The sequence below is a fragment of the Rhopilema esculentum genome, chromosome 6, assembly GCF_057945365.1.
Source record: "Rhopilema esculentum isolate cy_ngs chromosome 6, ASM5794536v1, whole genome shotgun sequence".
In the NCBI taxonomy this organism is placed as follows: domain Eukaryota; kingdom Metazoa; phylum Cnidaria; class Scyphozoa; order Rhizostomeae; family Rhizostomatidae; genus Rhopilema; species Rhopilema esculentum.
This window is the reverse complement of record NC_142820.1, coordinates 12566445-12583470: the sequence shown is the minus strand read 5'-3', so window position 1 is coordinate 12583470 and position 17026 is coordinate 12566445. Positions and strand designations below refer to the sequence as shown.

Genomic DNA, 17026 nt, shown 5'->3' with positions numbered 1-17026 from the left:
TTGCTAAATTTTACTAAAGCAACTCTCCTAATCCTACCGAAAATCCTTTTATCCTTGCAAACAAATTGAACAGCAGATAAAAACAACTGGTACAATCTCGCCGTGGTCTTGAAAATTTCAATGTTGTCAGTTACTTCTAAAGCTAGGTAACAAGCAGCACTGGTTGCCAATTTAGCTCCCTCTCTTCATCTTAGCATGCCTTTTTAGGGGAAATGGAAACAAGACACAATTTTACCTAAAGAGTGCCTGGATTTTTAGATTTTTAGGTTTTGTGCCAACAAGAAATCTTCAAATCTTCAAGTCATTAGTTTTTTTTATCTTCCTTCATGTCAAGAAATATCATACTTAGCCAAAGGAGCAACTATCTTTGCTTGATCCTTTATTGATGTTGATACATGAAAGTCGCTGAAATACCTAAAGCGTTTCTTCCACTGGGCGGATTTTACCTGAAATTTCCTATCGATATACTATTGGGGGGGGGGGGGCTGTGACACCCCCTCACGCGCCCCCGGTCGCGACGCCCTTGGGTTAACCTTTTGTTTCGTCTTTTCCAATATCCGGTTTACAATAGGCCAGATTAATATAAGCGTCCTTATATTGCTTGTATCCATACAGGAAATTTAACCACATTCAGAAGAACCAAAAACTGCAAAGAACAAGCAAAAATGAATCATCTGTTATTGTTTGAAGTTGTAGTTCGTGTGTGCAGTTTAGCAGTCTTTCCTTGAATTAAATGTTTGTTTGAATTCATTCAGTGATCAATTGTCGAGTAATGATAACGACGGGGTGATGGTATCCACACCCTTCCACATTTTCATTCTTTCAAATATGCGTCATCGATGAAAAATGAACTTGGAGCTGTCAAATCTTGAGATGAACATCCGTAAACATCGTCCCTCGGATCTGACCGCGGATAAGTCACAAAGTCACGTCATGCAAAAACGCGTCTTTCCCGCAGAATGATCGCGCATTGAAAGGACGGAGCAACAACCTATATCGGTATTTTGGAACTGCGGAAAATGGCTGTGGCCTAAAAGGATCAAGTTCGGTGATCTTGTTAGCAGGCACTGATCTTGCATAGCTTATCGTAAAAGTATGACATCTATTGAAATACGTTAGCATCGATGGATGTAGTACAGAGTGCAGTTTTACATCGTAAAGGAAAGAAGGTAGGATTTAATGGCTAATAAGTGCAGGAAGTGGGGTAGTTCGTAAAACTGAGCTTCTCAAGTTGTTGTTTCCTATACGGAGCTGGACCTGTCATATTTGTCCTGTATTCATTTTGACTGCAGGATTTCAATTAAACATCGTGAATTATTTACAGAGGTACGCATATAGTAGAGCTATGAGCAGGCAGCTACGGTGACATGCTATGTCAATGTATCATGCCAACAAGAAGTAACTACAAAGTTGATGTATTTATTGTCTGTGGGGAGATTATTTTATGACTTATGAAAGTGAAACAAGTCGAAAAGCGAAAACAAAACTCCTCAGTTGAAACAAAATCAGATTTAAACAGATTGTGATTATTTGCCTTATTTCCTGCAGTGGTGTTTGTGTCTGATCGTTCCGATTATTTCCAGTCGCAATTAAAGGACGAAAACCAGTAATTGATCAATAATTGTCAAATCGCCAAGAACTGTTATTAATGATCTCAAATTTAATTACAGTGGAAATCAAGATGGGCAGTTCTAAGGAAAAATGCTGCGGTTGCAGGTTCGTTATCTCAAATTTATAGTACTACAGTGTTGGTAGTTACTCAGCTAATGTGTAGTGTAGTAAAATGTCGTAATGATGATGAAAGTCATGTCTTCATTCTCATGGACAAAACTTCCCACTTTGACGAAGAAAGTCGTGGGTTGTTTGACACCCACTACAATCACTTGTGATTTACCTCAGTTCACAATCAATTTTCATATCCTTTCGCAATGAAGTTTAATATTTGCTGTTTGGCCCACCAGTTTGTTTTCAGATCGGCTGTTTTTTCCGTTGGCGGGCTGTCTTTTTGAAAATCCTGTTGAAAAATATTTGAAGTTTGTAGCGCCGCCTTGAAAGTAAGCTAGAGAAACACTGAAAATATTTGAGTCAGATAAAACCGTTGCAAAAGGAGTGATAGTTTGTCGATGCGGAAGATGATACGTGACGAAATGTGGACGTTTTTTATTCTTCGTTGTTAATCATCCAAATTAGTATTTCCTTTTGTCTTCATTAAAAGGTATTTAACTGCAGGAAATACCGACTTGTAACATTTAATTTGCTACAGTTTGTACATCCTCTTAGCAGACTTTCATAACGACTTGCCTCCTGTTGTTATGCAGTCGTGGAAACAATTAAAACTTGAACCCATCGACTTACGAAGTCATTGACAATGGGGCGGATTCTTTAAACATCTGCAGGGCTTTTTTGAAGGGGCTTTTGTGTCCGAATTCTATTACTTTCAGTCGCTTTGATATGAAGTCGTGGTGTACTTTTGTAAAACATTTTGCTATATTTATATTGTCTTTTGTTCATTTATAACAATACTTTTTATTTTGAAAACAGAAGAATACAATAAACCATTTGGAAACTAATCCCGGGATAGTTGTATTATCCTGTACTTCCATCAATGCCCAATTTTGAAGTTTTTTATAAAGTTTTCTAATCTTTTCATCTAAGCACATGGCATTATTCTTAGTAACGTTTATTAATATTGATTTTCGAAGGCAGTTCAGACTGGAAACTTTGTTATGCGCCTGCAATATATTGCCCACACACTCATATTTTCCAGCCACATACTTTTGCATGTTGGAATCATAGAGTCCCCATTTAAAAACATTTTAAATTATTATCACTACAAATTTCTAAATTTGAGTGATTTCAGGCGTGCAGGCACAGGTTTTCAAAATGAACTTGTCTGTGCAGGAAGCAAAGTTTCCAGTCTGGAATACAGTCATATGCCAAATTTTGGACCAATACTTTTATGGTTTTTAGGTTATTTAATACATAGTCTGTGTATCTGTTGATTGTTTCTGCATAATTCTCATTGAAAAAATTTGCTTTGAATATTTTGTAAGTTTTCATGTGACAGCCAGGAAAAGTTGTACATGAAATTATGCAAATTTTTTATCGTTAACCTTTAATTTCTACAGCAGGTTATTTTCTTTAAGTTTTATTTGATCTGAGAGTCAGGAAAGTCTAAAATGTGTCAAATGAAATTTAAATATTTCAATCTTAAATAGAGTTTATGTTTGGCAATAGCATGAAGGCTCTAGCCCCTTCCCCTAGACATTTTTGGGAGCAGGCACAGCCAGCCCTGGCAGCCTTTAAATACGCCCCCAAAGCAGTATATTTTCCATTTGATGAAGGACAAATTAGTTCTAATAATTCTCAACCAAGTACCTTTTTGGTCTATTTGTTTGTTGATTGTTTAGATTATATGACAAGGACCATTTTTCATTTTCAGTTTTGAGGCAAGTTTGCAAAATTACTCCATCCACTATGATTGCCTTGCTCAAAATAGTTTTTGAGGCTAATACTTGGCAAACAAGTATTATATGAAACTAAAAATATTTGAATATTCAGATAACTTGAAGGTGGCATGAAAATCTTGAAGAATGTTATGATACACACTGCTCCTGCTTTTTATAACATTTTTTAGAATTGGTGGGCAAATTGCCCTGTTGTTGCTAGACCTGTTATCTTATTTGTAAATGAGATGTATATTTTGCAGGAAGCACAGCTAACTTTAAGGAAAATTGCATTTTGAATTGTGCACCTGAAATTGTGTATGCGTAAAAAGCCCTAAATGGTACAATATATAACATAACATAATTTGATGTTTTGTCATCATGTGGCCTTTGTGCCCAAATTTTTGTGAAGCATCCAAACAAATGCTTTTATTATCATTTTTATTTTATATACAAGCCAACAAGATATGTACCATATTGTGATTGCAGTTTTTCTTTGTTCTAGACCCATTTGTTGCTGTCACATTAAATCTTTATAAAGATGCAAATCATGCTGTCAGTAAGCAGCACAAACGAATTCTTCCTTTGTGGAAATATGCTGGGTGTATTACTGTTGACAAGCTTGATAAAGTTGAGAATGTTTTGGTGATTTTCACTGAAAATAGTACAATTGTATTTGGGTTTGATGGAAGTTCAATTCTGCGCCAGTGGTATGAAGCTTTTCATTCCCAATTCGGCAAAGGTATGAGCAACCTTACAATTATATTCCTTCTTATTTATTTTGAGTTTGTACCCTAAAACTTCCAAACAATTCAAATGTCTCTTTGGGGTTTGTAGTTTTAGTTGTGTTGTCTAAAAATTTTCACTAGAGCTGAAAACCTAGTTAGCTTCCCAACGATAAGTTTAAGGAAACTTGCTTTGCCTTTACTTGGAGAGATTTTAATTAAATGATGCTTAAAGGTGTTAACCTGTCAATCAACTAGTTATCCAATCAAAGTAGACCATCACATATTTGAAATTCCAAAGACACTCCCTTGTGAAAGGCTGATCTTAACCTTTTTGTTTAATCAGGACTTTTTCAAGTGGGTAATTTAAAGGCTTAGGGCCTGTTAAGGTAATGGAAATCTGTCCTATTAAAATTGATTTTCTTCAATTATTTTTGAATTGCATTTTCAATACTAATATATTTAATATAAACTTTTTTATATTTTTATTTCAAAAAGTATGTTCAATTATAGGTTTCACTATTTTAAATGTAATCACTTGATTATAAAATAAACCACAGGAATTTCTGAAAATATTTTAATCTCATATAAAATGTTCAGGGGTGGTTTTCATTGAATGCTTTGCTGTTTAGTAGATCTGTGGAAGTAAGAACTATGTTACAATTTAGAAGAACCCTATACAGTGGTGGACTTTAGTCTGGCACCCCTTTCTGGTCTGGCAGAATTATTGCAAAAGTTTCCTTTAAAATATGAATAGGGAGCCTTCTGTCAGTACTCTCATCATCAATTTCTGAAAATTTTTCTGCGCCCCTACTACCAAATGCCCCTCCTTCAACTTTGCTGTAGACCTTCCCCTGACCCTATAAAGCTACACACAGAGACGGATTACTGGAAGGTTGTGGTGGTGTCACACCCCCCAATTTTTGTTGTGTCCTTCAAAAAATGTTTCTTTAATTCAACAAAATCATTTTTGGAAGTCAGTAGTAACAAAATGATGCAAAAATTAGTTTATTATCTTCTTATCTTCCTCATGTTAAAGTTAAAAACTGAATTTTAAAAATGAGTGTTTCCATTATATTTCAGGCCCCTAAAGGGTGTTGCACCAAAATCCAATCACCATCTAATCCTTTCCTAATCCTTGCCACTAAAGTCAGTCCCTGGCTACACATTCTAGAAGAGTTATTTGACTTTGACACATCACTTGACTTTTGATGAGAACATTGTGGTTTTGTTTAGAAAAGTGAGAATACCCATTCATAATTCAGCTTCTTCCCAGTATTAATTTCTGGTAAACAGCTCAAATCATATCCCTGTAAAGGTTATAAAGGTTCAATTATATCAATATAAGTAATGTTGATATAGATTCTCTACTATTACACAAAAAAGTAAAGCCTTAATAAAACACGGGCTTAAAAAATATAATGTGTAAGAAGGAAGAACTGCAGGATAGGCTGTCCCTCCGATTCTTTGAATCTTAAAAAATATCTTGACTAGTGACTTATGATGAATGTTTATTCAATAAGGACAAAGATCTATGATCAGAGATAGTCAACAAAATCTGTAGAGCATTTATGCAATTTTCTTCTCCATTTTCTTTCTAAGCACTTTATTTACTATTACTGTAGGGGAGCCATGCTGTGCCCAGTTAAGTGGACAGTAAGTTTCGGACTTGTTTATCTCTCAGTAATAGGTTTTTCATTCTGGGTCCAAAAATATCTGATCAGCAGAAACAGGCATATTTAAGAATAAATTTCAATTTGCCTCAAGACTTAACCCGGTTTTTGGGTAGAATACTTTCCAGTTCTTTTCTTTTTTTTCTGTAGAAGCGATGGATTGTAGGATAACACCTAATTAATGGACATAAAATTAAAAAACCAAGCTGTTAATTGCTCTGGTTAAGAATCTATATTCATAATAGACAATTCCTGTTTTTTATAATCGATAAAATAATCTGAAGGCTGGTGTTACATAACTCAATCTCCATCAAAACATTTCAGATTGTTTGAGTCTCAACAGAATTTTTTATCACTGTTGATATGCGATTTGGGGGTAAAATTTTTTAAATATCCTGTCTTTGTTATCTCTGTTATAAAGGATTCTTACAAAACCAATTTGAAATTCATGTGGAAGCAATATCTTTGATAAAATGACAACTTTATTATCCTTTGTAGCTAAACTATGCTAAATATTTCAAGTGTTAGAATTATGCACCACGCCAGATATTCAAAATATCTCTTTGAACATTTATCCAATAACCCAGTTAAAATAGTTTTCGGGAGTTGCTGTTCGTGCAAATACTTTGCCTTGGCAGATGTGGGATTAAAAAGAAAATAGAGTTTTTGATGTCTCTTTTTTTGTTTTATTTATTCCTTCGTGTAAGTCTTAACCTTTTAAATCTTGAAAAATTCAAAACTCAATGGACTTGAGAAGAAAGTAAAAATTCCTCAAGATCATCAGTAGTTTTTTTATTTTCAGTTGCTCTTTAGTTTCAAAAAGTATTTTCTATAGTTTAAAAAAGTTAGAAAGTTTAATGCAACAATTTTTTATCATCCTTATGAGTGTTGCTCTGCATAGAATTATGTTCCTTTTTCTTTCATAAGAAAAATACAAAACACCATACCATACTGGAATTTTGCTGAAACCTCGTGGTTAGGAGACCATGGGATTTTATTGTTCAAAAAGGACAGCAAAATAAACAAGTTGCAATTTTAAACTAAGATAAGCTGCGATCCGTCTTTTTGAAAATTAAGAAAATGAAATTTTTGATCATCCTTTTAGTGCTTTTACCCTTAATCTCCATCTTTTCAATTCATTTTTTGTCCATTCATTTTTGGAAACTTTGTTTATTCGCCAGCAAATTTGAACAATTGATGCCTTGAAATTAGTACTGTGTTAATTTCAGCATTTTATTTTGTTATAAGTGCATATTTAAGTACATTTTACGTTTTTTATCAAACTCACTAACGAAAATGAGGCGGGTGCTTCAAAGCACACATAGCCACCACAAGCGAGCTCATGCGCAACTTTGTCTGATGTTGCGAAATTTCAAGATCTGTCCCTTAAACGCCAGCCTGACTAATTTAGTTTCATATCTGTATTTTCCGGTTTTTAATCTCCAAAGATTAGCCCACAAAATTCCAAACTTTGACGTTTTTTCATAGATTTTGGTTAAGCTATTTTATTAAGGAACTTATTATTAAATCTCGATTATTGAGTTTCTTAAAAAGTTAGAAAATCTTTACGAGCTTTAGTTTTCATTTGCTCTCATTAAAGTAAATGTAAATTTAATCTGCCAACGTTAGTAATTGATAAAGTGTCTATAATTGGCAAGATTCCTTGCATATTTTTCTAAACTAACTACGTATTTTTCGTTAATTTTATTGGTGTTTCTGCATTAAATTATGCGCTATTTCAAGTAATCTTTATTCACCGAGAGACTTGTTGATTGTGATTTTCAAGAAAATCGGGTTGAAAATGGCTTTCTACACTAACTGACATGTTAGCTGATGGAAGAAATGCTCCTTCCCTTATGCGGACTGCTAACCTTATCCATTTTAGACGTGCTTTCTTAAGTGACTTCTGCATTTGGTGAGCAGTAGGGACCAGCGGCTCGCCGCATTCTTTATAAACCTTTAGATCGCTGTGAACGACCCAGACGTGATATTATTTTAGTCGTTGAAGCAAACCGAGTTTTCGGCTCCGAGACTTGAGGCAGTCTAGGCCAGCGAGGAGAAACCGGTTGTTTATGGCTCCAGCTGTCAGTTTTGCGTGCGTCACATCGTCTTTATATCTTTTTAAACTTTTGTTTTTACCTTGCTAGCAAATCTAAAAAATCCCACATCGAGCCATTCCTTTGTCACCCTTCTCGTGAAGTGATCACGTGCAATTTGTCTCGTGACCAGACTCTGCGCTGTCATTGGATAATAATGTATCTGATCGATATTGAGGCTTTCTGCTCGTAACAAATGCAAGCTTTTTTCCTTGCAACGACACGTGTGCTGTTTCTGTTCTGGGTGTTTTTCTTTTCGCAGTTCAATTCAAGTAAGTAATACACTTAAGAATTAATTTTGACTAATGAGGACCCTTTCGTTTTGTCGTATGGCCTACTGCCATTTTGATTCTTTAGGGCGTTTAATCATTTTGCCATGTCACACCTCACCGTCTGCAACTAAATTTTGCATCTTTATTGACTTTCATTCTTATACCTTAAAGTATCTTTTAATTGATGTAAACGGCAACTAAAGTATGTTTTTTTATTCGATCAATAAGTAAAACGTTTAAACTGTATCTATATTCTACTTAAGTTGTCAAAAAGCCAAGTTTTTTGACTGTATATACATGTTTGCATCACGTAAATAACGTAAAGATAAACACGCAACGTGTTAAAATAGAATCAAGCAAATTCTCTGTCACCATAAGACAAATTATTATTCACAAGTAAAACTCTAACTTTACCTATGTCAGTTTAAAATTATTGTGACCCTTCCTCGAAAGATTTGGTGTTATCAATTAAGATTTCAGATACCCACTTTTAATGATTATGGTTCGAATGCATTTGCGGGTAAGGCTCCAAGTGTGACCGTTGCTGCTGTTGTTGTTTGTTACCAATAAAATTCTAAAAATAGTGCATGACGTCATTTAGCTTTGATTAAATCCAGAATTACATCGCCCATCTGTTAAAGACTCATTGCTAACAATGGACCTTTGCGAGCGTGGCGACGGTCCAAACAATGGCAGTAATTGATTTTAGACAGTCTAAAAATGCATTATGGGATGCTTACGTAGCGCAATGGCTCATTGTTAGCAATGAGTCTTTAACAGATTAGAGCTTAGCCCAGAATTGCAGAATAAAAGCTAGTGCTGCTTTGTTGTTTGTTACCGATAAAATTCTAAATATAGTGCATGACGTCATTTAGCTTAGACAACCGATGCTTTGATTAAATCCAGAATTACATTGGCCATCTGTCCACAGATTAGAGCTTAGCCCAGAATTGCAGGATAATGGCTAGTTACAATGAGGATTAGCATTAAAGAACATCGAGTCATCCTTCCCATCGCGCAGTTCAGCAAGTACTTTAATTACAAGTTGCTAGATGATATAATTTCTATTTATAGCAGGCCTAAGGTTACTTTTTGATTTTGAGACACAAGGCCACAACAACCAAAAAACTCTGAATATTAAACGTCTATTTATTGTCTTTTCGTTATCTACAACTTGTTAAAGGCAATCTGTCCTCTATTGTACCCAGGTTTTATCCTCAATGCAGTTAAATACATATTCGGTTGCCATTGATACCTAATTAGTAGTTGTAGCCAATCAGAGCCTGTTTTGGATGGCTGGGACATCGTTGCGCGCATCAGCCATTTTGCTGATGGTGCACACTGCCTTCAATTCATGCCTTTGTTCTCACTGCTCAACTCTAGTTTTAAAGGATCCGCTTTTACCTTAGGTTCTTATGATTGGTTGTAGAATATCGATTGTTCTGTCAGAATATTAACAGCGCCTTTTCTTTGCGTTTGAAATATATTTGTGAATTTACTGATCACGTTCGTTGTCGAACGGTTCCCTATGCATTTAGGCCAATGTGAGGTTTGAAGAAGCTATAAACACCACTTTTCGACGAATCACCCAGTAACATCCATCTTATGGCGGATTTGTGTATAGGACAATTGAAATAAACGTTTCTTGGACAATAAGATGAAAGAAATGAATGCATAGCCTCCTGAACGTTTCTTTAATAGATGTTTCGTTTGTTTAAAAAGTGCCCTGCTTTTTACTGGTATTTCTGAAATTCATGTCACCCCTACACTAAAAAGACATTAACTCTATGTTCGGTTAGCAACTGGGACGAGGGGGTGTGGGGTTTTTCGGCGTGAAACAATCTGGTGCATTTGCTTCTCGTGTATTCATGCCAGGGCGGGCAATTTTGCTGTTTGATTTTGACTTTTCTGTGTTTTAGAAGGTATTAATTTTCAATTATTCCCTTGAATATTTGCATACGACATTGATCCTCACCGGCAGTTGCTTCGAGGGTGATGGTCCCACATTTTGCGCTGCGTCCACGCTAGAAGATCCATCGAGGTCATTCCGAAATTATAAAATCATAGAAAGTGCAGGTGCTACAACTGCAACCCGAGGACGTGTCCCGTTCTGCGCTTGTGTTTGTGAAATTTCTTGTACAGGAAAATTGAAAATGGTTCCTGACAGTGAATACTCCAGATCGAATTATCGAATCGAATCGGCAATCGAATTAGTGGCCAGTTGAGATAACAAATGAATTTTCTACACTAATCAATACAAGGGGGTGTGGAAAAAGTTCGAAAGCGCTCTTTTTTACAAGCATTATATTTAAAAACATACTGAAGTACAAAATCCTCCATTAATAAGCATAGTTATATCCAAAATTGGCCGAGCTTTAGCAAAATAAGTCCCATGTTTTTTCCCTGAAAAACTGTAATGAGTTAGCATACTTAAGGTGGTGGTGCCTACTCCACAATTTTTCTTAATGAACCACGCGGATGCGGAAGTATTTATTGATAAGGGCGGTAGATTTTTCTGTACCTACCTGTTGAACAATTTTCCGTGTTTCGAAATTCGTGCACACTACGGGATAAAACGTAACAGGTGCCTTGCTAACACTCAGGGCTCTTTATGAATTTGAAAATCTCTTTGAATTCGTATCCTGCGGGTTTATAAGTTGCGTCCCTGCGTTGTAGCTCAATGCGACAAGAATCGATACTTTGTGGGAGTTTAAATGTTTGTAGATTGTTGTTATGGCTCGGTGTCGTCTTGGAAAGCCGTGATCAGATCCTTTAATGCTTGAAAGAATTGCAGGCATTTCGAAAACTGAAAGGAGAGCATCTGTTGGCGTTGATTAAGACGTAAAGATCTGTTGTCTGAATTTTTTAAAGAGGAGCGATGATCATAATTTATGTTCAGGTCAAGGCAAGAAGTTTTTGGATTAAAATGATTGAATATTTTGAAGGTTTTTATGGATTTGAAGTTCAGCTTAGTTAGTGTTAGGTGTGTCAGGCTATATTCCTGTGGAAACCCTGAAAAAGGGTTTAATCTATAAAAAATACCCGTATTAAGTGTATTGGTACTTTTATTTACATTTTATTATGTCGATAGACCGAAGCTGTTGACAAATGTTTATGTATCAATTTTTTCAGAACCGCCAATCGGGCACCCGATTTTCATTTTTTTTCTGTATAATTAATAACTAATTTTTCATTGTTGGACTTGAGTCTTGACAGCTTTGTACAACCGTAACCTATTTATTATCTTCCTCTAAAATGGATGTTTTTATTTCTCATCATCCACTAAGCTTATCAGTTTTGAACATTGCGCGTATGGGAAGATAATTAAAGTGGTATTTGCGTTTGAGTCCATCGAACAGATGGTTCTTAGAGGCGATTATGGGAAGTGAATAGCTTTATAAGTCCTTAATCGTTATGATGCAATCATATGCTGTAACCATGTGTCTTCGTTTTTCAGAAACGACATTTCCAATAAGCATTCCTGCCAAACAAAAGCTCCGAGCTGGTGAAGCTAAATTGCTGTTATATAGTGACTTTTTCTCGATTATACACAACAAAACATTTCGGTGCGTAGGCCGTTTCAACATTCAAGAGCTGTATGGGTTTGCGACTATTGAAGGCGACTTCCTCTTCGAGGTTCACCGATCGCGGGCGACCAAAGGACATGGGTACCCAAAAGGATACTCAAACACGTTCCGATTAAAAACGAGATACAGTGAAGACATTGTTCAAGTTCTGGAGTACATCAAAGGAGAATACGAATCAGGTAAATTTATTTTCATAGTCATGAAAGCATAATTTTTAAATTTTGTTTTATTTGCCAGACTGCCTGGTAGCATTTTTTTATGTTTACTTGTTTCAAAAATGATCCCAGCTTCCCCTAAACAGAATGATTCTGTCGTGTTGTCTTTAGGCAACTTGTGGTCCTTCTCCAATTTAAAAGAAAAGTAGTGTACCTACTTCAAGCTTTTTCAGATTTTTAGGCTTTTCTTCCAGATTTTTAAGTATTTCTGTCAGATTTTTTGGCTTTTCTTCCAGATTTTTAGGTATTCGGTCAGATTTTTAGGCTTTTCTTCCAGATTTTTAGGTATTCTGTCAGTTTTTTTAGTATTTCTGTCAGATTTTTAGGCTTTTCTTCCAGATTTTTAGGCTTTTCTTCCAGATTTTTAGGTATTCTGTCAGATTTTGAGGTTTTCTGTCAGAATTTTAGGCTTTTCTTCCAGATTTTTAGGCTTTTCCTCCAGATTTTCAGGTATTTCTGCCAGGTTAAAGTATTCAAACAATTTAGGCAGTTTTTTGCAGATGTTCTCCTTCTAGAGTAATTGAAAGGTATTGTGCACCAAAAATGGTTTTAGTTCAACTCACAAGCAGCGAATTTTCTCGGACTTTTCTCGTTTTGTGTAAAACACATTTCCGTTTTTATGTCTTTGATTTTACTTGTTGTGCTATGTAAAAACATTGATGCATAACTCTAGAAGTAGTACCGCTTAAATTTACGTTGTTGGCTCCAAGCTTAAATTTACAGTCGCCTATTCTGCTCTTAAAGCTGAAATCTCTGTTCAGTGCTGCTACCAGCTTTTATGCATTGAGCTTCTAGTAATTACGAAGTAGGATTCCCTTTCCGATCTCTGCTTATATGCTTTCTGTGTGGAATGAAACGTATTTTATGAAAACTTTAATATGTTTTTTTATTAAAGGTTTAAAAGGACCATTGCAAACTCAGTTTGATACCGGGTCTGGATCCATACTGGATATGGAAAGAGAAAGGCGGAACACTATTGATTCAGATCAGAGTTTCTTTCAAAGAGCCCTGTTACGAGTAAGTAACCGGTTTAGAAAACACAGACGAAATCGGGCTGCTACTGTCAGCGAACAAAGCAATTCACGTCGGCAGCGAATAGAACAGTTGAACCAAGCAGTCCTGTCGAAAGAAAATGGTTCTACACACGAGGTTGAGCGAGTTTCAAATGACACTTCGAATGCAGGTGGTGACTTTCAAAACGAGGCTAGCGTGAAACGAGGCAATGAAAAAGTAAGAAGTAATTCATACGGGGATTTTGGTAGTGATCCTGGGCGCCGACCACGTGTTAAGGCACAAAATAGAAATGAAGTTGGTACTGAAAGCATTTCTTCTGTTCAGTCTTCTGGGATTAGAACTGCAACGCCAAGAAGAAACTTGAGCTCTTCTGCAATACCAACCGGGCGAACAAAAACAAGTGCCGGATCAGTTTCTGGCGTTTCCATTGGGAGCCGGGGGGTTAGTACTTGTTCGGACGTCTTTCCGGAAGACGATGTTTCCGAACCTCGTGATCAGAGGAATGCAAAGCTGCATGGCCCACCAGTCGCACCACCTCGGTCGCCAATTAGCTTAGGAATATTCGAGTTTCCTGATGCAAATGGAACATTGGCTGAAGAGGAATGTGATTATTTAAATGATAAAGGGCTTGATATGTTGACCAGACGTGAATCTCCAAGTCCGAAAATTTCTCCCGAAATTGTTTACAGAAAGAAGGCAGAGGAGACAAGTCTGCTGGATGAAATTGATCGTGAAATTAAACGAAGGACACGGGAAGAAGAGTCAATCGGTAATGCGCCGTCGACGCCATTGTCGCAAACTTCATTTGATGGGCCTAGTCAATATGATCGCTATGACAACGATGAAAAGGAGGCTTATGTTATGCTTAGAACAACTGATCTCGGGCCAACGGTGAGCACACATCCCGACATCATAGATGGTAACACTGGGCAGGTTCAAAGCACGGAAATGGGCCCTGTTGGTACAGCAGAAAATCCTCTCGAAAATTCCAGTGCTGTTTTGAGCATAGTTAAAAAACCGGATGGAATCCCTATTTCTGATATGAATTCGGATCCAGGCGTGCATTCTCCAAACAAAGTTGATCACAGTGAGCCATCGTCGAATTATCAGAACGTTTCAGAAGTCGTTGTTGGGGCGAAGGACAATGTGGCGTCGAAAGGACGACGGAATTCTTCACGCCGATCGTCGTCGAAGCATTTATCTGACCCCCTGCTGACGGAACGTCTCGCCAACATCCAACAAAAATGGCAAGGGCAGTCGGATAATGTGGCAAGCTCTTTACGCGAGTTGCCGCACGAGGAGATGACTTATGTCAATGTGGAAGGACAAAATAATAACGAGAACGAATCTTCGTACGTTAATGTAAGCTCGGAGGGTCCGGCGACGCGAAAACCTCGCAAGAATAAGCCAGCGCCGTTGAATATTAATTTCGATAAGTATGACGATGATGATAAAATTTATCATGATGTTGGCCCGTTGATGGGCGGGGAGAGGAGCGGCAGTAGCGAGGCAGTAACATACAGGAACATTGGCGTTGGCTCTTACGAAAATCTTGCTGGTCGAGCAGTGCGCAATCGAGCCTACGTGAATGTGCCTTCGCCTTCGCAAAATAAATTGCTCAATTATGTACTAGTTGGCGGCTCGAAAGGGGGCTTACCCTCGTCTTCTAGCCGGACGAACAGATCAGATTCTTTGAATTCTTTGAGCTCAGATAAAAGCCAGTATAGCATGATCGATGAAAAAGCGACATCGTTATTACAGCGGACGCGAGAGCAGCATTGGCAGCGGCGCGAGGAAGACGGTCAAGCCAAATTAAAAAAGACGAAGAAAAGCCAGGGCGAATGATTAACTCTCTTTTTCACGTAGCCGTTTGCATGCTAGGCCGGAAATGTAGATGACAAAGTCTTCTCACCTTGACTATGACGGAGACTTCCCGTCATGCATTTCTTGAAGACAGTAGATTCAACATTTGCTTTATCCTTTAGTCGTTAAATTCTAATCAATGGCAGGGACGATGAAAGTTTCTACTATAACCCCCTCTTTGTTATGGTACTGCCTTTTCTGTTAAACAAGATTCAACCACAAGCATTGAAGCGGACTGTTGTTAGAACTTCATGTCCTTTTCTCGATCTTTCATTCTTTCATCTTCAATTTTTGTCTTCTTTCACTAAAATTGAGTTTTATGATTAGTTTGAGACTAGTAATAAGAAATAGAGTCACCTCAAGCTCTCGTCGTGCATTTTGACAAGTAGCCTCGTCAATCATTGTATTTTCCTTTGTGGCTGTAAAGATCCCTAATCGTCACACGATTGCAATTACCACCATAACATGGCTTTCAGGTTAAAGTTTAGAACCCCCTCCCCCCCTCCCCCAGTACTATTTTCTCATTTCTTTTGTTACTTTCGCGTGATTTGATAATTAAATATTCGTTAACTACAGACTGTCTTTCGTATTGGCTTGCCAATTATAATTTTAAAGACAGCGCATTTTGTCTAAAGCACGACTCTTTTCAGATTTTTTTCACTGAACTGAAAAATTAACAGGATTAGAAAAAACAAGATTTTTCACTAGATTGCAAGATTGCTTGAAAACATATTTCTCCTGATTTTTTTAAAGCTACTTCGTAACTAAGTGGAGCTATCCATTCTCGGCTTGCGGTCTCTCCACTCTCCAACTCGCATAACAAACGTTCTAAAGAGTCTCCATAATATCCCCAACTTAATGATACTTGTAACAACTGAGAATTTTTTTAATTCGCTCATTCTTTTTGTTTGCCATTTTAGCTGCTAGTTTCTTCAACCCCTGTTTCCCTGTGTCGTAGCCTGCGTGAATTTTGTCCAATCACCTCCTCCGCAACCACATTTTTGTTTTGGTGGCATTTTTAGACATAGAGTAGTGCATTTTGTAATCTCACTTCAGGCCCTTTAGTTCTAGACTATTTTTCCACTGAATAGAGACTTGCGTTTTTTGAGTGGCGACTAAGATGAACACTTAAATTTGAATAAAATATATATTATTTGCATGATTGCAATGCGTTTTAGAGCATAATTTGGTAACTTTTTTAGATTTTGGGTAGAAGCAAAGATTAAATGAAATGTATTATTATCGTTACGTATTTTTATACGTGGATTTTTAAGTTTTGCAAGCAGAATTTCGTACGGTTAATTTCGCAACCTGTTTCCTTTCTTGTTGTGATCTTTCCAAATTCTCTGAAATATAGATAAAATAGAAAGAAATATAGAATTTATATGATATTTCACCTACCGATCCAAAGACGATTTTACCGAGAAACTAAGGATTTTTTGGGCCAACTGAAAATATTTCGACCAGCTCTTAAAAAATTAGGGTGAGCTTCACACCCCCTAGGACCTAGGCTAGCTACACCCGTAGTTTTTATCCTTTTAGATTTAGCTTTGCACTTTTTCGAAGATTGTGCTCAATTGATCTTTCATATGTAAGGCAACAGATTATTTCAATGAAGTTTATCTTGATAAAAGAATGATTTTCGCGAGATTTGTTCTAGAAACATTTTTGATAGAGATCAGATGATTTAAACAGTGCAACGGTATTTTCTGATTTTTCTACCTTTCACAAAAACTTTTTGCAAAGAAGGTTGGAGAGGCTAACATTTAAAGTCATTCATATAATACGTCAATGTGTGATATAGCCTCATGCATGTTTTCTTGCAAAATTACCATCATACAATAGCTGTAGAAAGATCAGTGTTTGGTAAAGATCAACGACTCGAGCAAAGAATTATACAATAGATAATAACATCGAGCAACGGCAAAAATGTTGTTGCTTCTAAATAGCCTGTGGCTGGGGTTTTTGTATTTATGTCTTATTTCCAAAAGAGCTTAGGCTGCAAGTATTAAATATTGAGATTATAAATTTGATTCTATTCAAAATTTAATGATCTTGACGCCTGTTTGTTGAGCTGTCGTTACATCGTTAATGTCGAAATGCAGCATGAAATCGAGGTTTCTTGTTGCATAGTA

At 36.7% G+C, this 17026-nt stretch overlaps 1 protein-coding gene across 1 annotated transcript; it reads left to right on the top strand.

Annotated features, from left to right (window-relative positions):
* Nucleotides 1-985: 985 nt before the first annotated feature.
* On the top strand, nucleotides 986-16201 carry LOC135686143 (uncharacterized). Its single transcript, XM_065202322.2, has 5 exons — nucleotides 986-1169; nucleotides 1671-1716; nucleotides 3952-4188; nucleotides 11670-11978; nucleotides 12910-16201. Exons 1-5 carry the CDS (start codon nucleotides 1125-1127, stop codon nucleotides 14871-14873), a joined length of 2601 nt encoding a protein of 866 aa, XP_065058394.2. The 5' UTR covers nucleotides 986-1124; the 3' UTR covers nucleotides 14874-16201.
* The last annotated feature ends 825 nt before the right edge of the window (nucleotides 16202-17026 follow it).

Bases quoted from the DNA above. Each gene is read 5' to 3' on its own strand.
- LOC135686143 (XM_065202322.2), top strand. From the start codon at position 1,125: ATGGATGTAGTACAGAGTGCAGTTTTACATCGTAAAGGAAAGAAG. The intron at 1,170-1,670 runs GTAGGATTTAAT...ATTTAATTACAG, and splicing joins TACATCGTAAAGGAAAGAAG to TGGAAATCAAGATGGGCAGT. The intron at 11,979-12,909 runs GTAAATTTATTT...TTTTTATTAAAG, and splicing joins CAAAGGAGAATACGAATCAG to GTTTAAAAGGACCATTGCAA.